We start from the raw sequence: 24,001 nt of genomic DNA, 5'->3' as shown, positions 1-24,001 counted from the left end.
GTATTTTAAAAGGTACCTGATGCGTTCCAGGGCATTCAAAAGAATCCCTAGAGCATGTTTGTGGCTGTAGCCTGAGGACACCAGATGCATAGAGTCCTAAAACATTCATTGATTCAAAAAAATGCAAAATTTCTTAATAATTATGCATAATGTCAATTGAAATTTGTTTTTTCTGTCTTTTTAAAAGCAATATCACTAAAAAGAGTGCATATATATATGTCAGTGTATATATGTGTATATATCTCTGTGTGTATATATATAATACACATATACCAATCATTTGGAAAGATTGTCTCTGCACTTTAAACATCTAGTTAGATTCTATTGGATATGCTTCCTCTTCCTCTCTGGTTGGCTAATCTACCTCAGTCTTGGATACTTTCCTCGTAAGAGTCTAAGTGTTAGCCCATGGGGAAAATGGTAGTGATGTTTCCCCTTGCAATTCAAGAAATCGGTATTACCCAGCTTTTCACTTGAGATCAGAAAGCTTAAGATCAAATATCTACAATTTCAGATGATTGTCATGCATCTTTGACCATAATCTTTTTGGCATTCAGAGTCCTCCCAGGATAGTTTGACAAATGGAAAAAAGTGTACGCACAAGGCTGGCCTTACAAGAAAGGTTTTGGGTGAATGGGTACCACTTGGCCAGTATGTTCCATCAGCTAGACTTGCTAATGAACTTCGTTGCCCCTGGGCTAAAATCTGGAAAGTCAGTGACAAGTTAATACAGCCAGAGGCTCAGGGAGCTCAGGATGAGCCTTTCTTTAAGGACAAACCAAGTCCATTTCTTTGCCAACTCCTTTCTGCTTCTCCTGGCCTATGTCAATATCCCCTATTCCTGGTCCCTAGGGAATGTACGAATCCCAGAAATTCACCTGGGTTGAGAATGTAAAAAGGACTGGTTCACGGTTAGGCAGGTTACAAACTTGCTCTGCTGTTTGAGAAAAACGGAAGTTAAATATTTGCTCATGAACTAATCTGTATGTACCATTAGATTTTGTCTTAAAAGCCATTACTCAACCTTAAGAAGTGCTCAAACTTAGCATCGTCAATAAAGGGCAAAGTGATAATGTGTGTCTATTGATACGATACAAAGGGAAGTACACATTACCTATGTAGTATTTTTGCCAAAATGCTTAACCTGAATGTAATCATGATGAAAAAATCAGATGAATCCAGATCATGGAACAATCTACGGGACAACTGGCTTAGGCTTTTAAAAGATGTCAGCAACCTGAAAGAAAAAATAAAGGTGGGAGGGCTATTCTAGATGAAAGGCGATGAAGAGACATGATGACCAAATATAATGTGAGCACCTTGATTGGAGCCTGGATTAAAAAATAATAATAATAAAGAACATTTTAGGGCCATTGAGGAAATCCAAATATGAACTGGTATATTTATAATTTAAACAAGGTTACATTTCTTGGGTAGAATAGTTTTATGGTGGTTATGTTGAAGAGCTGTCCTAGTTCTTAGGAAACACATGCTGAATTCTCTGGAGGTGGAATGTCACGATGCCTGCAACTTACTTCTAAGTGGTTCAGAAAGTTATATATAGATACAACGAGAGAGAGAGAGAGACAAAGTGCAAATATTGCAAAATGTGAACAATTGGCGAATCTAGGTAAAGGATATATGAGTATTCATTTTACTATTTTTTCAATCTTTTTATAGGTTTGAAGCTAATCTCTCTTTCCCAAGGCAGCATGCCAGTATTTGAAAATAGCCATTGCCTCCCTCCAAGTTCAGCTTTCTTAACCAGGGTGCCTATAAGAACCTCCTGCGTGGCTTTTGCAAAATCCACATCTCTGAGTCCCCACTCTACCCCTCATCCTCCAAGAGATTTTGATTCAGTCGGTAAAGTGCCGGGCCCAGATATGTGTATTTTGAAAACTTCCTCAGATGGGTTCTGTGCTGCCCTTGAGGTTAGGAATCACGGGTTTGAGTTACCTTCAGATCCTAGATCCATCAGGAACTAGCTACGTCACTCTGGGAAGGTCATCCCAACACACTAAGCCTCGGATACCTTATCTATAAAATGGGAACAATCATAGTAAGTATCTCACAGGGCGGTAAGGATGAAGGGGGTTAATAAATATTTGTTTCCTTACTTTCTTCACCCTCTCCTAGATCCCTATCATCCCAAATTGATCACATCTAAGTGAATTTTACAAAATATGATTTCTTCCATTTGCCATTGGCACAGGGTGTGGAGGACATTTGTCTATGCTCATATCCCTTTAGATTTCCTGCATTCCCCAATTTGGAGCAGAAGCTGGGGAATCTAGCATTTCTATTAAATCCAGGAAAGAACTGACTTACAGAAAGATAAGAATAAAAGTCAGATCTCTTGAGTCTGATCACCAAGGTACCTTTAGGTTACCAGTCTTGAGGTTCTCCTTTGGACGAGGGCTAACCCTGAAATCTTAGCCACTTCTATTGGCTTGGCATCCTGTATTAACTCTGCATGAGGACTCAGGTTCTCTTGACTAAATGCCCTTCGGAACATGGGCTGTAGCTTGGAACAGGCCAAGGCTTGGGAGGCATGGCTTCCAGGTCTGGATATGTTACTCATCAGCCACGGGTCTTTGGAGAAGTTGCTTTTCTGAGCCTCAGTTTCCTACGCACTCAAAACAGAAAGAGTAATAATCCATGACTCATATACTTTACATGGCTTATATGAAACACTGCTTTGAAAACTATAAGGCACTCAATTCAATACGGCATGTTTTTCTCTTTAAGGGCATAATCATGTACTCCTCCATCTTTTTTACTATTATTGGTGTTTTTGTTTTGTTTTGTTTTGTTTTTTGCTGAGGAAGATTGGTCCTGAGCTAACACCTGTTGCCAATCCTCCTCTTTTTGCTTGAGGCAGACTGGCCCTGAGCTAATATCTAATAAAGGAAGTGCCAATCTTCCTCTATTTTGTATGTGGGTTGCTACACAGCATGGCCGATGAGTGGTGTAGGTCTGCACCCGGGAACTGAACCCGTGAAGCTGGGCCGCCGAAGCAGAGCATGCTGAACGTAACCACTAGGCCACGGGGCAGATCTCCCCTACTATGATTAGTTTTAACCTGTCTCTATTTATGTCCATAAGCAGTTAAGATGGCTTTCCCCCATTTCCACTGGCTTTGGGGTATATTCTTAAATTCACCTTTTCACCTCAGGATGGGTAGCCCCAGGTCTTTGCTAGGGAGAACCTTCATCCCCAGACCATCCCAGGGAAGCATCCAGACTCCACACCATACAGCACCTGACCACTGTGAGGGGTCCACAGCAGTGGTACCAGGGTCAAGCTGAACCACAGATGTCCCCCTCCCCTTAGTTGGCTCAACTTACTGAATCCATTAATGTCCTGAGAGCTAGAGAAGCCTTCATCGTTGCGGCTGGTGCTGAGCTTGGTGGTAGGTTTGTCGGCGGAGGCAACAGGACCCATCTCCCTCTGGGCTCCACTCTGTGTCTCCTTCTGCTTCTTGGCCAGCTTCCTTTGGGACATGTGCAAGGGGAAAAATCACAGTCAGATGGTGCCAGTTGCATTAAAGCATTGGGAAGATCAGATTGCTCTCCTTCCCCACCCATCATCCTCGACTCTCAAACTTGGTTCATTCTCCAGGAATAAAGTTAATGTGGTTCCTCCAGTGTCAACATGGAATAAACCTAAGTCCTCCTGAGACTGTTGTGGCTTCCATTTACTCAGAAATATGAGACTCATTCTGCCTCATCCCCAGCAATGGGTGTGTTCTTTACTTGAGCTTAAACTGGGAAATCAATGAGACTTGCATGACACTTCCCTTACTCTCCTCTCAAAGGGAGAAAGAGGCCAGATTGATCTTTCTGTTCCCATGGCTCTAAGTGAAATTCAAAATGGAATCTGGCCTTTCTCAGGGACTAAGCTCATGAAATAACCCACCAAACAATGGCAGATTGAAGTAGGGCCTGATGTTTAGTGGGTGAGGGAGGAGGTTAGTTAGTCCCGTAGCTCAAAAGAAGAAAAGTTAAAGCTGAACTTTATGCATGGCTATTCCTATAGGAATAACAGACCCTCAGAACCAGATGGGCATTTATAACAATACCAGTTTAGAGCAGTGGTTATCAAACTCTGGTGAAAATTAGAATCATTTGGAGAGCTGAAGAAAACATACAGACGCCCAAGCTCATGGAGGTAGGACAGAGCCTGTATATTTGCATAATCACCAAGTTCCCCAGGTTATTCTGACACCATCCATTGGAGGTTAAAACCATCAGTTCTGGTGTCAGGCAGACCTGGGTTCATATCCTACCTCCGCTACCTGCTGGCTGCATGACCAGCAGTTCTTTAACCTCTTTAAGTTCTGAACTCTTCCTCTGTATACTGTGGCAAACAGCAGAATCAACCTCATATGGTTGTAAGGATTAAATGAGATAACGTGTGAAACACTCAGAGCACAGTGCCTGGCACATAGTGAACATTCAACACGTGGCAACTGCTATTCTTGTTTTTATATCGTCGCCACTGGTCCAACTACATTCCAACGTCCAAATCTCCCTCCAACAGCCCCACTGTGAAATCCCTGGATTATATCAAGCGATGGAGACTTTGACACCTCACCAGGGAGCTGAAGGGTTAAAAAGTTCTCCCTCATATGGATTTGAAATCTACTTCCCTTAAATTTTAAATAATTGGTCTTACATCTATCTTCAGAGATAAAAAAAATATAACTAACTCCTCTTGCAAATGACAGTTTTTCAAATATTTCTAAAAAAACAACATGGTCCCTCTGAGTTTTCCCAACATTTATGCATCTAAATATAGTTATTATGTTCCTATATCATATTATGTTATGATATGAAAGGCTATAGGTTGCACATTACATATCTTGCGGGTAAATTTTTCCAGGTTTCCTGATCCATTCCTCACAGGAGGTGGCATCAAATTCAATCTTGGTCACTCCTATCTCCATATGGAAAGAACAGATGTCTCAGAGAGGTAAAATTCAGCGCCATGTAGGAAATAATTTCCCAAAGTTGATCCCACCTGACCATGACATAGGCAGTTTCATTAGGTAATGATCTCCCTGTCAAAGGAGGTATTAAATGAAAGGACAAAACTAGACTTGCAAGTATCTTAGAGGGGTTGATCTAGGATCAATTCTAGTTTGATAGTATCTTCCTTCACATGAGTCCCTTGGTCTAGGTATAGACCGCACAGAAGAACGACAGATGGCACACTCAAATGAGGATAATTTGTGTTTATGTGTAAAAGAACCACTGACAAAGGTGAGAAGATTGTAGGGAAACCCAAGGTATAATATAGTGGCAGGAGGGCTGTTTGCCACTCGTGTGTCCAGAGGGCCGAGCAGAGGAAGCAGTAACCAGAACTCAAAAGGAGAGACTCATGAAGAAGAGACCACTTGCACAGAAGCAGTGGCCTTCTCTTGAGAGACTCAGCCAATCCTGCATGATCTCCCAGGGAGGGAACCAGAGGCATACTACATCCTCCCCTCTCCCTCTGGCCTCCTACAGTGGCTCTCATTAGCTGAACCCAACTGGAAGCTAGAGGCATGGAGTCCAGATAGATCTAGCCATATAAGCAGAGAGCAGAGTGCAGAAGCATGGGAAGTGAATCTGGATCCAGGAAATCCCCACCAAGAAGAGAAGAGCTTTTGCCTCCCTCGTTTTAGTCACAATTTAAAGACAAATGCCCAGCCTAAAATGGAATTCTTATTCTTTTATTTTAAATTTTCATTGGCTTGCAGAAAGAAGGGCACTCAGGAATAGAAATGTCTCTTTTGTTATAATGCTCTGGCCACAGGCATTCTGTTCCACGAGTGAAACTATTCCGGGCAGACAGAAAAACAACAAGAAAGGGAGCACTGGATCAGTTGAGTCTTTTCTCACCGTGGGCAGGCAATCAGACAGGGGGCAGGGGCACACCAGTGAAAGAAAAATGGGTAATTCTGCTACTGATGACATTTTGAAATTTTATCCTTCATTTATTATCAAAAAGGAGTGTGTTTAAAAATGTATATGTGACCTTCCTAATCATAAATTTGAAAAGATCTACAGCAGATCCTTTGCCTCTATCTGAGCTCTGCTCATATTACCCCAGCAGGAAATAAAAGGAAATTTGATAAAAGAGTTAACTTTAAAACTATAAATGAGTAGGTATCGGAGGCTTTGATAGTTCCTTGGAGGGAGAACTCCCAACCAATCTCATTCCATTCAGGCTAAAGTAATATGGAGAGCGTTGTCTTAGGCACAAATCATTGGTTTCCAAAGGAATATAACAAAAATAAGGCCCTGCTGTGTCTATGAAAAATGGCATTTTACAGAAATGTTTGGGTAGCTCTGAACACTCGGATGAAAAAAATGAAAAATTGAGCCTCTCCAAAATATACAGATATTTAAAAATCGGGCAACTGAGTTGTAAAAACTCAGGTGTATGACAGCCCATGGTTGACACCACATATTCATGGTGATGATGATGCTATACAATAATTTTAAAATGAATAGACAAGTGTTTCAGCAACAGGTAAACACAGCTACAAAGTGGAAATGGAGACGATGTAGAAGGAAATAAAATACAAAACCACAGTTTTGGGATCTATCTTTATTCTACCTGAATTCAAAATTTAAGTATTAAAAGCCCTCTCAGTAATACAGACAAAATCATATTCATTCCTATAGGCACAGAGTTTAATTGATCTCTCTCCCTTTTTTTCCTTAAGAGAAGGAAAAACCGAAACTTGTGAGTAGAGCACACAAGACCCTCAGACTACGGCTCCAGACTTCAACTCAGCCTTATCTTCCACACACATCTCCTTTTAGGAAACACCAACTGCCTCGCATCCCTCCCCAAGCATTCCACAATATGCTATATTCTTTAATGTGTCCCCATTCTTCTCTGCTGGCTACCTCCCCCTCATCCTTCATGGCTCAGTGGCATTCAAATGTCACATCTCCTTTGAGGTTTCCTCTTGCTCCTCTAAACAGATTTGTAGTTTTCTCTTCTTGGTTGACTCATCCATCGAACAAATATTTATTGAACACCTACATGTACCAGTCTTTGCTAGATGTAAGAAGATCATAATGTCAAAACCGAGACATGACCTTGACCTTCACAGAACACAGAGACTGATGGCCAAGACAGGCACTAACGGATAAATACAGAAATAAATATAAAATGGCAAAAGTGAGGGAAGCCAAGAAGGAGAAATACGTGGAGCTGTAAGAGAGCAAATAGCTGGTTTGAATCCTATTGGGAGATCAGGGAAGGCCTTGTTCCCATGTCAGTAAGCACTTGACTAGTCCAATGGCAGAGATTAAACTCTCCCACTCACTAGGGCAAGAACCTCTTAGGTGAAGGGCTTTTGACTTCCTGCACCTACTCCAATTTCTTGCTGAGTGTCTGGCACGTAGCCTCTGTTCAATAAATTTGTCGCATAATATTATATTTAAAAGTCTACAACTTGAAGTGTAGAAAAGATTGTCATCCTACTCTGACTGCAAATTATAACCACTTTAAAAAAAGATACATACAAGGAAAGAGGAAGAAAAACCTGCATGAAATTAGCTTGTGATCTGGAATATTTCTACTTACGAATATTTTTGGTGAATAACTTAGCATTTCCTTCCTGTGGTTGTCATAAACTCTTGGGACGTTTGCAGAATTAATGGAATATTCACAGAAGTCAGAGATTTTTTTTTTCCCTCAGAGCTCACAGAATAGCCTAGTTATAGAATGTTTAAGAAAACTCATAAAATAGTCACAAGATACATGGAATGGCGCATAACTCATGGAATCCTTAGATCCTTCAAGACTCAAATACTTGTGACTTCCCAAACTTGGAATTTTTTCTCTAGTTGTTCTGAGATTCTTGCCAGTTGGGTCACACAGTTTCACCAGCAGCGGGTACTAAAAGCTGGTAAAAAGAGAGCATGCATAAGCATGTCTATTCTTCTGCAGGAACATTTCTAGAGCCGAAAAATGTTTTAAGACATAGCAATCCGAGGTTTACTGCTTCTGACAGGTGGGGATGATGTGATGCAGCTGCAGCACTTGGCATTCTTTCTTCTAACAGATCACTCTGAGGTCTCTCTGACTTTTGCTTGTTAGCTGAGTGTGGGTAGGTGGCAGGGGATCTGCCCATACGGACTGTGAGTCCTATGACTCATTCTGAGCACCGCCCTTTATAAGGGATAGTGGCGGGTGGAATGGCTCAGGCAAGAGGAATGTGGGGCTGTGAAGGGTTCTGAAATTATGCTATGAGAGGGGGAGTGTCTGGAACAACCAGGGATATTTCTCACAGAGAGGGAATACTCAAGAATACTCTCTTCACACATCTGATGTCTGGCTCTGTGTGGCCCCAGCAGGCAGAATTAGAACCAGGTTGGCTTGACACAAGGAAGAAATTTCCAGCTAAGTGGAACTGCTTGCGTCTCTTTTGGAAGTGCCTAATGCTTGAATTGCCCTTCTCATTTTTTTATTCTTTGGCAACCTTCTCTTTACCTTTTATGGCCCAAGTCAAATGTCCTCTACTCTTAGAAGTCTTTGTCTCCCCACCAAAAGTTAGTAGTTTCTTCCTCTTTGCTCATTAATTTGTTGGAAAAAATATATAATGAGCATCTACTTTGTACGAGTAGCTGTTAGAGATCACAAAGTAAAAAGCCAGACATAACCCCTTATCAGTTTAGCATTTTGGAAGTAATGAGCTCCCCATCATTGGAGGAGTTCAAGTAGAGACTGAGAAACCACCTGGAAAAGAGGTGGTAGGAAATTCCAGCATCTGGATTCTGCAAAATGCTTGATTCTGTTCTGGACTGGAAATAGGAGGCCCCAGCCAATTTGGGGAGAGTCTTGGGGTTTTATATAGGATTTTCCCTGGAGGTGAAGAGCCATGCCCACTCTCCTGGGGAGACACTGAGCAGGCACTCTTCCCTTTCCCCATAGAGCTCGTCCCCTGGCCCATCCTCCGTTGGTATCTCTCGACAGACTTTCCTGGGAAACCACAAAGACTGCAACCCTGGAGCCAGAGAGATGCCCATGGGAGGTGGACAAGGAAAACACGCAGCTGAGACTCCTCTCCTTTTAAAAGCTGGCCTTGTACTCTTTGAAGCCAGGATGCTTCTGTGCTGACATGATAGGGTCTCTAATTAAAGTCAGTCATCAGAACCGTAACGGAACTGCACCATCCTCTCATTTTATAGACGAAGAAACTGAGGCCTGGACAGGGGAGGGGCTTAGCCAAGGCACACAGCACATTGGTGGAAGCCGTAGGAACTGAACCCTGCTTTCTGCCTGCCAGCGCAGGACATTCATCTACCTCACTTTTCCGGATGAAATTAGAAGTGCAAATTCAGTCCATGGTACACGTGATTCTAGTCCCTTATGAATGCAGCAACACCTCATTAATCGAAACCCCACTAACTCAGAATTACTGTAATTGAGGCAGAGGCTGGGCTACCCCATATCAGAGTTGATAGTGTAAATGAGGATATAGATTAGTGCAGGATTTAAAGGAGAACACATCACTTTCTCTTACATCATGAGGCAGGACGGCGTAACAGTTAACACACCGACTTTGGTGCCAGACAGCCTGGCATCAAAACCTGGCTCCATCTCAGACTAGCTGTGTGAGCTCTTGCAAGTTACTCATCTCTCTGCACGTCAGTTTCCTCCTCTCTGTAGAATACAGGTAACATTAGTGCTCCCCTGGAAGGCAGTTGTGAAGATTAAATGGCATGTGGCTAGCAAAGCATTGTTCCCTGGTGCGTGGTACACAGTAAGCACACAGTAAATGCTCTTTGGTAATCTTTTAAATACAGGAAACAGCCATATTAATTTAAATGGTCTCATTATTTATTAAATATGAGTCCTCTCTAGCAGATGCCCTGAAGAATGGCTTTTCCCTAAAAACATTCTTTGATGTATTCTAGAGCCGTGCCTCTCAACCTTGGCTGCACAAATCATTTGGGGAGCTTTAAAAATTACTGATGAGATTCTAATTTAATTGGTCTGGGGTGCAGCCTGGGCATCAGGGTTTTTAGAAGCTCTCCAGGTGATTATAAAGCGCCACCAAGCTTGAGCACCACCGATATGGAACAGCGGTTCTCCAAGTGTAGTCTCCGGACTAGCAGCATCACCTTCACCTGGGAACGTATTAGAAATGCAATTTCTCTGGCCCCACTCCTGACCTACTGAATCAGAAGCTCCAGGTGATCAATAAGCCTTCCAGGCAATTCTACTGCATGCTACAGGTTAAGAACCCTGACGTTGAGGACCCACTCTTCGGCTGGTATGAATTAGTGAAGAGTCCCTATGATATTTCATCAGCGAATGGAGGGTCAGGCAGTAGAAGACCTGAGTGCCAGCCCAAGGTCTCCAAATAGCTCACCCAGTTACCAGGGAAGTGCCATCTCTCCTCTCTGGGTATTGATTTCACTACATGGAGGAGTTGGCATCTAAGAACCACGGCAAGAACTGATACCTTTTAAATGACTCTTATTGGTTGAATTATGTCCCCTCTAAAAGATATGTCGAAGTCCTAACTTCTGGTACCTGTGAATGTGACTTTATTTGGAAATAGGGTCTTTACAGATGAATTAAGATGAGGTCATTAGGGTGAGTCCTAATCCAATATGACTGGTGTCCTTATAAGAAAAGGGAAATTTGCGCAGGGACACAGAGGAAGAACTCCATGTGATGGCAGAGGCAGAGAGTGGAGTGATGCAGCTGCAAGCTAAGGAACACCAACGGTTGACAGCCGCCCCCAGAAGCTAGGAAGAGGCAAGGAAGGATTCTACCCAGTCTCAGAGGGAGCATTACCCCACTGACACCTTGATTTCAGATTTCAACCTTCCAGAACTGTGAGAGAATAAATTTGGTTGTTTTAAGCCATCCAGTTTGTGGTACTTTGTTATGGCAGCCCTAGGAAGTGAACACAATGACCATGAAACAATAAATCTTAAATTTATTTCATTTATTTAATAAACATTTTTATAGCACTTATTCCACGCCAGGCACTATTCAAGCTTTTACAAACACAGTTTATTAACTTCTTTAATTCTCCAAGTAACTTTATGAGGTTAGTGGTATTCTATCCCCATTTTACAGATAGAGTGAAGCAGAGAGAGTTGACATAATTCACCAAAAGTCACCCAGGCTTTAAGAGATAGAGCTGGGATTCAAACCCAGGCAGTCAGACTTCTGAATGTTTTCTAAGATTCCTTGTTATGTCATGCTCAGCCAAGGACCCACACATACCTACCTTTGTCCCAAAACTTTCTCAGCTGGCTCCCTTCCTCTCCAGGCAAACACACACTCACACATACGTGCATAGACACATGCAGTCAGAAAGCTCACATTCACACCCACTCACATCCTTCAGGCAATGCACATCCTGTCTGCTCATTATCTTTGTTGACTACCAATTCTGAAACATGGCTGGTGGGTCCTTCCTCCCCTACTCCCATCACCCAGTTTGGGGCTCCTCAGTGCTTCGATCAGAATGGCAAAAGTACAGCAGCAACAGCAGCAGATCTCATCCCAGTTTGAAAGGCCAAGGGACCTCGGCCATTGCCTCTTTCACCTCCGTCTCTCTGCTGTCCTGCTCTCCATGTCTGTGCCTCCACCTGTCTGCCTCTGCTTCTCTCTTCTGCCTGTGGCTGGCTCTCTTTCTTCCTTGCCTGGACGGGCTCTCCTACGTACTCTTTCCACTAAGGACAGAGTCCCACCCAGTCTGCCCATCCTCTGGAGCTGGCAGGGGGAACCAGTGCAGCAGAAGGCCTAAGACAGACGCAAGGACCTCCTCCCACTGAGCACATGAACACATTACCCCCTGGACCTCGAAGCAGAGCCTAGTGGGAACGGTGTGGGCGCTGGGGCCAGACTGCCTGGGTTCAAATCCTGGCTGCATCATTTACTAGCTATGTGGCCTTGGACACTTAGCCTCTTTATAACTCAGTTTCTTCATGCCTTGAATGCTCTCAGGCCACTGAGCTCTAAACCCCTGGACTGGGCGAACAGCCCTCTGTTCTTGGTGCTGTGGAATACCATGGACTTTGGGCCCAGAGTCACCTGGTTCTAACCAGCTGTGTAATCACGAGTGAGTCTCCATCTCTATGAGTCTGTGAGACTCAGCTCCTCATCTGTAGGATGGTATTTGATAAGCCCTAGTTCACAGAGTTATTGTGATTATTAGAAATAATAAATGTTAATTCCCTAGCACAGTCTTTGGTCTATAATAGACACTCAGCAAATGTTAGTTCTTTTTCTCCCATTTCTCCCCCCTTCTCCTTTGCTTTAATTTTTATTTTAGCTTTGTGTTTGATCTGCTCCCTGAGACAAGCACTCCAGGGAACCGAGGCAGCTCCTCTTTCTCCCGGCGCCCTCCTTCCTTCATCTGTACTTTGCTCATACGACCACAAACCAAGCCAGAAACCCGGGCAGATGCTTTTCTCCCAGTTGTGCTTTGATCCCCAGTTTCAAGGTCATTACAGATGATAGAATCTTGGATTCTCTGGGCTGGAAAGGCCATTGGGGTCCTCCAAGTTGTTCTCCCACCCTAGTTGGGAGACCCTTTGCAACACCCCCAGCAAGTGGACATCCAGCTCCTGACTGCCCAACTCCAGTGACAGGGACTCATCACCTCTCCAGCATGCAGAAAGGTCTCTACCAGGTGGTCCCTTCCAGAAGTGCGGCTCCCTATACAGGATGTCCTCTTCTGAGCTGAGGCTGAGCTTAGCTCTGCTTCCTGCAATGCCCCTCAGACTTTCCTCATCTCTCCCTTATAGGACATTCCTTACTTCTGTTTTGTATCCTAGTCCTTTGCCTGCCCACTCTCATCACCCCTCCTTATAATGACTTAGTTCATATTAGTTCATATTAGTATTTCCTCTAGCACTTATTCAGCACTTGGCACAACATAAAAGCTTTAAAAATGTTTATTGACTAAATGAATGAGTGAATAAATGAATGACACTTAATTCCTTTTTTGTTGCCCTGTCCCATATTTAAGCCTCCCTATGACTTAGACTTGACTCCTTTTTTTTTTTTTTCCTCAGGGAGAGAGTTGCCCTGAGCTAACAGCTGTTGCCAATCTTCCTCTTTTTCCTTTTCTCCCCAAAGCCCCAGTGCGTGGTTGTGTATCCTTGTCGTAAGTCCTTCTAGTTCTTCCGTGTGAGCCGCCGCCAGAACATGGGAACTGACAGACAGGTGGTGTGGTTCTGCAACCAGGAAACGAACCCGGGCTGCCACAGCAGTGATAGCGCCGAACTTGAACCACTAGGCCATGGGGGCTGGCTCTAGACTTGACTCTTTTAACCTATTTCTGCACAAAGTGTCTGTACTGCAGCAGGTCCTCCTCACTATTCTGCAAGTTGGCCTTTTTCTGCAGACGGTGCATGGCAGTGATTCTTGAACTGGAGGGTGCCCGAATCACCTAGAGAGTGTGTTCAAGCAGGGACTGTGGGGATCCACCTTCAGAGCTCCTGATTTGGTGAGTCTGAGGTAGGGCCTGGAAACTTGCATTTCCAAGTTTCTAGGCGATTCTGGGACTATACTTTGAGAACTACTAGTGCATGGAATGTCATCTCCCATCCCACTGGGAAACACATACCATTTATCTGCTGTCTTTTCTCCATCAGTCACTTCAAACCTTATTTCCATCCCCCACCCCACCCCACTCCTAAAACTTCTAATGGGAATAATATAAACCCTTCCATCCAAAATTCCCATTTTCCTGGTACTTTATCCTAAGGAAATAATAATAAAAAAGGAAATATGCATATATTATGTAGATAACACAGGAAAACGCAGCTTCGCATGTGCCAGGGCTTCTCATCCTTGGCACTATTGACATTTTGGGTGGGGTAATTCTTTGTCGAGTGGGGCTGTCTTGTGTATTGCAGGATGTTCAGCAGCATCCTTGGCATCTACGTCCAGGAACCAGTAGCTACCCCAATCCCAGGTGTGGCGATCAAAAATGTCTCGAGGCATTGCCTGATGTCCCTGGGTAGGAGCAGGGGCCAGGATTGGTCCTGGTTGAGAATCACTGGTATATACATGTGAATGTAATAGTTTAACATTTAGTAGATACTACCACGTTCTTGGTACCTGGAAAACATCTTAATCCTCACAGCAACACTACAAGGTGATGACAACTTCTTTTGTTTTATAGATGGGGGATCTGAGGCCCAAAAGGGTTAATCCTAAATTCATAAAAAAGGTAAAGGGAGAAGGTGGGATTTGAGCCCTGGTTCTCCAGCCTGCAGAGCCCTGCTCCCTCCCTCCGCCTGCTCTGCTGCTTTTCTTGAATAGCAAAAGATCAGTTACAGCCTCATAAATGTCTAACAACAGGGGACCAGTTCTATAAATTATGGTGCATCCCCTGGATGGAATATTATGCAGCCATTAAAATGATGCAGTGCCATTAAAAATGAAAACTATGTAACAACACGGAAAAATGCTAACTGGATTACGTTGTTAAAAAAATAAACTAGAAAATAAAACTGTGTCTACATTGTGATTACCATTATGAGAAAGTATATCTTTGCTGATGTGTTAGATTGAAGGTATTAAGGATAATTTTCCTTTCTTCTTTGATATCCATTATTGTTATCAGAATGTCTTTGGGATCATTATTTTTAACTGGTAGCAGGGTAATGAAATTCAAGATGTTATATTTGTCATAGGTCCTTCTTCCACATAATTTAGTAGAAGCAAAGCTTCTCTAAGTCCTTTGACTATGGCAGGGGCTTGATATACTCTTACTTCCCCCCAAATAGCACTGTTGCATATATGCTTCTGAACCAGGACTAGCTTCTTCCAAGCATGGCAAGCTGGAAGCGCAGAAGAAAAAGGCTGTGAAGGCATCGTTGTGGATCACTTGGAGAGCCAAGGCTGTTAGGAACACGCAGTCTGCAAACAGCAGATGTGTCTGTCTGTCAGAGGTACGGTGGTGCATTGGTCTCATGCATTATGCATCAAGAATGGCCTGGCACCCTGGCCCGGCCGTGCGGGAGAAGTCTTGCATGAGGAACATCCGACGAACTGATTGGAATGTCAAAATGTCATTAAGGATGAATGAGTGGATATGTTACTTTGGCTGTAAGAGGCAGTGCCAGCAAGACAACAGGCAGCCGGCGGGCTGTTCCTTAGCCCAAGACAGAAGGCGTTTGCAATGGAGATTCATGGTCTTTACGCAATGTGAGATGCTTTGCAGGGAGAACAATAAACAGAAATGCTCCAGCACTTAAGCGCCGTAAAAATCACAAGCATGAGATAAATTAATTAGTGTACACTAGGAAGGCGGCTGGTCTGTCTGCACTCCTGGGGAGAGCCAGAATGGATGGCACTGGGCTGGAAATGACGGGTCTCAACACTAGCCTCCTAAAGAAAGCAATTGAATTTAATGTGCACTCATAAACTGCAGCTGATGGAAAGATAAGTCTGGTCTGCATTTGTTTTTTCGTGGATACCATGTCTGTCTCCTGCTTCAAGCTCTTTGTGTCTGTGGGTCCAGTGTCTTAGGTGACGGGGGAGCCCTGGAACCACTGCCACTTGCTTCCATGCCATGGGGGGAAATCATAGTACCCCAACACAGGGAAACTCTCAGGGAAGCCTGACTTCTCCTGTGGCATCCTAGATAAGAGGTGGTCCATTCTCCTGTGATGCGAGACCTCACATTCAACCTGTTCTACTGTTGGAGAAGCATTGTTAGAAAGCCCTTCTTTAGGCTTCTCTAGCATCTTCCTCCTTGTAACTTAACAGCAATAAGAAAAAAGCAACAATGAGAATAGCTAATGCTCACTGGGCATTTGTTAGGCACCAGGCACTGTGCTCTGGTCAAGTTACCACCTTATCTTGTATCGTCCCCACTTTACAGTGTAGGAAACTGAAGACCAGAGAAAGTGAGAGACATGTTCAAGACCACATAGCTAGTATATGCCACAGTCAAGATCCAAACCCAGGTCGGCCTACAACTAAGTTTCAACATCTTAACTATTACACAAATCTTAGACCCATAACCTCCACTCACGGATCAGGGCCTGGCTTTTAGAGCAACACAGAATGAGACAGCAAGGCAGATGGGAATTAACATTTTGAGCACATATTGGGCACTTTACTAAGCACCTGGCCTGATTAGTTAACCTAATCCATCTTTCATGCAACAGCCCTTTTTGTGTGAAGTAAGTTACTATTTCTCCACCTGAAACGTCTATTTTCTTGGCTTTTGTTTGTTTCCATGTACACTTACTTTCTTTAATATATAAAAATCAGTTTCATTTCTATACATTAACAATTAGAATTTGAAATTTAAAAAAAAAGTACCATTTACAACAGCACGAAAAAATGAAACATTTGGATATAAATCCACCAAAACATGCATGGGACCTGCATGCTGAAAACTACGAGAGGGGGATGAAAGAAATCAAAGTAGACCATACACACTAAGAGACATACCATGTTCCTACGCCAGAAGACTCAATATTGTTAAGATGTCGGTTCTTACCAAATTGATCCATAGATTCAACACAAGCCCAGTCAAAATCTGGTATGATTTCTTGCAGATATCAACAAGCTGATTCTAAAATGCCACTGTACATTTATTTTTAAAGAAAGGAGGAAAAAAAGCCTCAAACCTCGCTTGTCCAGAAAATGAAACCTGACACCTGTTGTCATGTTAGATATCATAATAATCTGGGTACATATTTTAATAAAGTTATTTCTCTATGCCTGGCATAGCTGAATTTGAATAAAATCCTCTCCATGGCACAACCCTATTTATAAGACATTATAAACAAAAAAATATTAAGAGGCAAAAGTTTGCTCTATAAGATTAAAAATGAAGCTCAAGAGGTCTTTTTAAAAACAATAACAAAAACAACCCCACCCTATCCTCTCTTTAATCTTTTCTTATTTCTCCAATGCAGGTTATAAAATTTCATACAATTATAAAAAGATGAATAATCTTGTTCCTGTTTGATTCTTGTCCCATTTATACAGTGAGTGTATTTAAAGGAATGAAGTGGACGGTACAGGTTCCCCCCGCCCATTATAATTTGAAGCAATAGTTATAAACTTTCAGGTAGGGACCAACTTTGGACCTTATTCATCGCACATTCCACCTACTCTCAGAGAATGTAATTCTTACCAGTTCTGCTGTCATGTAAAGTAGCTGCCTTCAGAATTCTTGTTACATCCACCTCCCAACCCATGATAAGACCACAGCACCAGTAATTGGCAACTTTCTACTCCATGGATTTCTTTCTTCATATAGCCCGCACCCCTGGTCAATTAGGTGAGCCTTCCTTTCCTTACATTTAAAATGATACTTCCTCATTGGCATGACTCAAAGATTTCATGAGGTATCTACAAGAAAATACTTTATAAACTGCAAAACACAAGTAGACATAATAATATAAAACATAAAATACAATAATAATAATAATAACTACAATGTACTGAGCACCTACTATGCACCAGACATAGAACCAGATGTTGTATATCCATTACATCATCTTATGTAATCCTGGTAAATTCCCACAACAACCCTCTAAATTTGGTATTACTCTCCTCCTTTTACAGATGAGGAAACAGAGGCTCAGAGAAGTTGGGTGAGAAAGTGGCAGAGCCCAGGATTCAAACCCAAATGCAGTCCATGCTCTTGTTACTATAACCTTGCTTCTAGATATTGAGTATTTTTTTCCCAGCCATTCAGAGCTGAGGCAAAAGCACTGTTTAATACCGTCAAGGAGTGAGAGATGAGATTACAGAAAAATAATTTGTTGAGCAAATTGCCCCAGCCTGGATGGCTAGAAAACATCTGCATGGTGATATAGTGGATGCACACACTTAGAATCAGCCATGGATCGCCTGGAAAACCTTAGATCCTACATTTTCATGGTACTTTCACTATATAAAGCAAAGATAAGACAAAAGAATAGTATGAAATCCCCTATCAACCATATCTGAGCCTAGATTTTTTTCACCAGAAGTTCTTTCCTCATCAGTAGATGTCCAAATCATAAATGACATGGAGAAGGAAGAACAGAGTAACATAGACTATCTTAGCTTTTCTCCATTTCTAAAGAAGTGCATTATCTCTAAGCTGTTCTCCAAAACAAACAAGTCTTTTTTAATCTGGAGGCTCAATTGGTTTATAACTTTAATAAAACCATATTTTCACTCTTCACAAAAATCAAGTTTCCCAGTACAGAGCACTGACCACACTAATCTGCCAATTCTTCCACTTAAGACATATGGGTGGTTGTAATATACCCAACAATTTCCACCCTCTTACAATGTTCTACACAGTGGTTCAAAGCGATTGGAATGAAAAATTGCTCAGAAAGAAGCTCAACTGATGTTCTTTTATTCTGATAAAAAGGAGATTTCATAAGCAGAAGTATTGGGCTCCTTGAGATTTCATTGATGAAGAGAGTGCTTATGAGCAAGTATTTCTCAGAAGATTGATCATGGCTGAGGGGTCTTTACTCCTCATAGTGGTACCAACACCACTACGAGGAATGATTGTTATGAGATATTAAATACTATTTAAAAATGTGCCTGGGGCATTTTTGCCATTCATTAAATGACCTCTACACATTCATGAACAGCATAAGGATCACCTAAATATCTAAAGGAAGGAAATAGTGCTGTCAAATAGCATTCTATTCTCTATGGACTCTGCCCTCCAAACTGAGGTTCCATCATTATAACAAAAGCCGTGTGTATTTGATGATCCTGTGGGACCAAATTCTCAACTGAGGTTTTGGGTTAGGTGGCCAGACCAAGCCCTCATGCTAATCTTCCAAATGCCTATATTCCATGACTCTGGATTCTCAAGCTCTCCCAGATGGGTGGTTCTCAATCATGGTTTCAGACTGAATAACCTGCGGAACTTTAAAATGTTTATGCACCACTCGAGACCAATGAAGTCAGTTCTCCAGGCTTTCTTCATAGGCTGTAGCTTGTGGTATCCTCCCTACCTGGCTGCCCTCCCCAAGCATACACCAACTCCTCTGAGCTCTGTTCCCAGGGAGGAGGCAATATTCCCAATGGGACTGTCCAGAATAGAGTGGGCTCTTCCGCATTCTGAGAACCATGTCTCTTTTAAAGCAGGTTTTGGCAGCCACATCACAAAGGATAAGCCTGCCTCCAGCCCTTATATTTAGAAATAACTATGGTAGCTCTTTTATTTTCAATCCCAGCCTTTTTTCTGCCCACTGGTCTACAGAGTCTTCTAGTGTTCAAATGACACTGTCTATCCTTGTGATTCTGGCGAGCATCATTAATTGACTCTGATCTCACTCATTGATATCAGCAGGGATGGATGCCAGGAAGAGGGGGGTCCTATCTAATTGCTCAGAGAAGAAATTTTGTAAGTTTAAGAACCACCATCTACAATTGCCGTATTCCATTCTATTTGACAAATTCTTCTTCCATTTAACTTATGTTTGGAAGTTACAATCTCTATCTTCCCCCATCCCCTGACGCACCCCACCACTGCCATGTTCTAGCTCTCCTCTACCTTTTCATAAATGAAACAATTCCCCTGGCACATACATGATATTATTTAATTTCTTAAGATAATCCCATGAATTGAGCACTATCATTCCCATTTTACAGAGGGGAAATTGAAACTCAGAGTGCTTAGGATTCATCGCTGCTAGGTATTGAAACTAGGATTTAAATTTTCTCCTTCCTCTTTTCTTTCCCTCTCAATTCCATTCCTTTCTTCTTTTTCCATTTTCAAATTTTTTCTTAGCATGTCACCTACCTAGTTATAAAATGTGTTTGTGTGTGTGTGTGTGTGTATTTCAAGATAGTGAGGCCAAGGGGAAAAGTGGGCAAATGTGTTATTTGTTCTTTGAAATATCTTTCATGTGCTCTATACCAGGCATCTTATTAGGGTCTTTAGCTCATGATATCTTTCCTCAAAGCAGATTCAGTGACTCCCTCCCTTTGTCATGTCTTCACTGCTCCTCTTTCATGTAATTATAACATTATTTTATGACAATTTAACATGTCCAAGTTGCCTTTGAAGCTCTTGGGAGAAGAATATTTCTTTCTACATACTTAACTCCTAGCTCAGTGCTTAACACAAAGCAATCGCTCAGTAAATGCTCATGAATGAAAGACTATGTCATTTAAACATCACAGCTCTTCTAAAAGGTAGATGTTATTACCCCCATTTTACAGATGAGAAATCGAAGATGAAATAGAGTTAAGTGACTTTGCTAAAACTGTAGAGCCAGAATGCCCATGGCTCTTTCCTGCACGGCACACTCATCTATCTAATAACACTTTGCTAAGTACCTCCAAGCCCACCAGACAACTAGGCAATAAGTGGAAAAGCACTTTGGAAGAGATAAAGCTGTACATACAAACAAGATGTAATCATTATCATCATCATCAACATTGCAGAGCTTAACTAAAGCACTTCCTTCCATTAAAAGCACTGTGCTGAAACTCCTGGAAAGGCATTTTCCAGTTTGTGCATCTCAGGATCCTATCTTTGCTACAGCCCTAGCTGCAAGAGTCATTCCCACCTTAGGGATGCTTGCTGAAGGTAAGGGCTTTCGGAATTAAACCCATTCCTGCCCTGGAGATATATTGCTAAGGGGCACTGTGGCTGGGCATTTCTGACCCTCATTCTGTCCTCAGGTTTGTTCGGCAACAGACTCTTACTACAGCCTCTTCTGTGATACACCGTGGGCTCCCCCAGGCAGGAGCTATGTATGAAGATGCCCACAGCCCTCGTGCCCAGCACAGACACAAGGGAGAAGCAAATGCCCATGAATGAATGATGGCCCACAGAAGGACTTTTTAGAGTTTACTTATCATCAGTGGGCAACAAAGTGGTGACCTCAATTAGTTGATGTACAAAACATCCATAGGCAATGAAGAGTGCATGTTCAGGAGAGGGACATACCACATACTCAGATCCACTTGACTCCAGTGGCCAAATTGAAGAAAAGCCAATGAGAGTGTCACAGATTGTGTTCCTTGAGAATTAGACTCTGAGACAGAGACTGACATGAAGGAGATGAATGAGGAGGAGTTTCTGGGGTCAACATCTGTGGAAGGAAAGGGAAGGGCAGGGAAGGAAAGAAGAAAGAGTGGGCAGAAAGGGAAGTTCAATGGTGATGCAGTCACAGTGATGACTTAAGCCAACCCCATAGGAAGCTCTGAAGCTGGGGTGACTTTCACATCTCTGTGTTGACCAGCTATTGGATGACTTTGGGTCAGGCAGCTCTGAAGGGGAAGTAGTCCCAAAGGGGGCTGCTCACCAAGAGTTGTCTGCCAGCAGCAATTCCAGTAACTGGGGGAGTAAGTCCTTCATTCTTGAAGGGGGATCTGAGTAGCACATCACAACTTTCTCTACAAGAGTTCTCTCTCTAACCCCATTTCAGTAGGTCCCCTCTCTCTGTCAGCAGAGAATCCCCCACACTCACTTTTACCTTCTTTACCAAGTTCAAATGCATTTACAGAATAGAAGCATTTAGAACCACAGACAGACCTTTCTAAGCCTCAAGGCATCCTTAATACCGGTTGGTATTAAAACTTAAAGTATACACTTAAAACTGAAGTGTAAACATCTTTTGCCACCTTTGGAAGGGAAACGCTCATCTGTATTTTCCCTGATTAAGGTGACAGAGCCTCTGACTTACAGATTTGCTCTGTTTGGTATTCATGACCGATGTATTTAGACTCTAATTCAATAAACAATAAAGCATCCGTTCAGTCACAATCCCTATCCAGATCTATCTGTACACAGGCTCTAGCCCAGTGCATTTATACCTATCTTGTTGCAACAGCATTCATTAATTTTATGCATTTATAATTGTGACATGCAAGTACAACATAGCTAAACCTAAAACCAATATAAAATTACAAAACAGGTGATCTGAAAGCCCCATCATCACCATACACCAAAATAATTGAAAATGGATACTAACTAACTTCTAGAGAATGGAATAACATAATTTGATGTGAGATAAAACGGGAGAGCATCAACCTCACACATACACCCTCCTGTATGTATTCATTCATGTAATCAATGCAATCTTATGCTGCCTAATTTGTTCTGGGCTCCAAGCTAGTCATGGGGAAATGAAAGATGAGTAATACATAGTCCTTGTCGACAAGGAGATACACGTGCAAATATACCAAGGGCAGTATAACCTGAGGACAGTTCAAGAATGAGTGAGTCAACGGGTCAATGAATGAAAAGTCAACGCAACAACAAAAATATGAGTCCAGTACTGTGGATGTAGTCTATGGGAGTTAGGGAGGGCTACTTAAATAGGAAAATAACATTTTCCCCTTTTTAAAGATATTGGAATTTTCCAGGCATAGAAGGTGGATAGGCATGCCAGGAAGAGGGCACAGCAGGTAGGAAGGTACAACATTGAGAAAGGGACAGTTATATCAGGGTGAGGTGAGGATGTCAGGAGAGAATTTGTTCTCAAAATCAGCGTGCAAAACAATAATCTGAGATGTGTGTTAAAATGCAGCTTCCCAGGCCACACTTTCAAAGGGACTGAGCAGATCTGGAATGGGGCCCGGGAATCAGGATTCTCACCACGGTCTTCCCCTTGGCTGAATAGCAGCAGTATGGCAGCCCTCTTCGTCTTGCCTTCACGGTAATGCCTTAGATTTTCACCTGTCAACATGTTTGCTTTCAGCTTTTGGTAATTGATACTCATCATCTTTAAATGGTTTCCTTCTCTTCCTATTTTTTCCTCATTTTTATTTGAAGTAACTGATGAATTACATAAAATGCTTTTTGAGTGTTTCTTGATATAATCATTCTCAATTCCTCTTTAGATGTATTGAGGCAATGATATTTGATTTGCAACAGCCTATGATGTGAAAACGTGTATGCATTCAAGAAAAGGAGGTAGTTTCTTACTTTGGTTGAAGACTTACTACCTGCCAGGCATTTTCCAAAAGTCTCATCGAATCCTTGCAAGCTCTCTGTGAGGTATGCATTTTTCATCTCCACTTTACATATTAGGAAACCGAGACTTAGAAAAACTTAAGTGGCTTGTCCAGGTGACAGACACTGAACAGGAGCAAAGGATGCCTTAAAGTCACATAAGCAAAGACGGTACCGGATCTTGGGTTATCTAAAAATTGTTGCCATTTTTTGTTTTCTTTTTAAGAGCAGATCACCTCCCTGTTGACTTTAGCTGTTACATCTTTTCATTTCATCTTGTTTTTCATTCATTCCACATACATTTACTAGGGGTTCACTGTACGTGTTAGGGGCACCACAGGGAACACACCAATGAACAAGCAACATCCTTAAGACACATTGCTCCTGTCCATGCTAACAAAGTAACTGTAGTGAGAATTTGGAGACAAGGGCCATTCCCGCAGGTGGAGATGATCAGGGAAGACTTCCGGTAGGAGCCAGTGTTTGATCTGGACCTTGAAGAATAGATGTAGGATTTGAATATGCTGAAATGAGGAGAGATGGGAAGATATGGGGAAAGCCGAAGAGTTCCAGAGTGTCCACAGACGGGGACCAGCCCAGGTCACCATTTTCCGCCCCGTGACGCTTACACAAGGCACTCATCCAAGGCTAAGGGGAACAGGTAAGTGCTCTCTCTCCGCCAGAACGGTTGGTAAACATCTTCGTGCTTTTTCAAGAACTACTACACTAAAATGTCTCTGTTTGAAACAATTACCGTGCCCATCACACACCGTGAGGTAAATTAACCCGTGAACACACGCCAACTCTTAATATCCTTTTAAAAAGCCGACACTGAAGTTGTTGGGCACTGTTTTACTGTAGAAAAGCAAAAAGGAATTCTAGAGAAGCATTTTCTGTCAGCTCAGAATGTGAGGAATAATAGCTGCTATTTGTAAAATACCTACTTTGTGTCGAGCACTCTACATATACATTCTGTTACTACCTCTCATGAAAATGCTGGGGAGTCACTGTTGTTATCACTACTCTGCAGATGAAGAAATTGAGGTTCAGAGTGGTTCCATGATTGTT

General features: G+C 42.4%; 1 protein-coding gene across 1 annotated transcript in view; it reads right to left on the bottom strand.

The window, feature by feature from the left end:
- Positions 1-24,001, bottom strand: part of PTPRT (protein tyrosine phosphatase receptor type T) — a 1,015,836-nt gene that overhangs the window by 107,355 nt on the left and 884,480 nt on the right. The window contains exon 15 of the mRNA XM_087445249.1: positions 3,348-3,493. Within this exon, the coding sequence (XP_087301375.1) occupies positions 3,348-3,493 (146 nt within the window). The remainder of the gene's footprint in view (positions 1-3,347; positions 3,494-24,001) is intronic.

The sequence above is a fragment of the Ceratotherium simum genome, chromosome 21 (genome assembly GCF_057802395.1).
Source record: "Ceratotherium simum simum isolate JZ-2026a chromosome 21, ASM5780239v1, whole genome shotgun sequence".
Classification (NCBI taxonomy): domain Eukaryota; kingdom Metazoa; phylum Chordata; class Mammalia; order Perissodactyla; family Rhinocerotidae; genus Ceratotherium; species Ceratotherium simum.
Note: the sequence above shows the minus strand (reverse complement) of the source record. Positions and strands in the feature narration are given on the sequence as shown.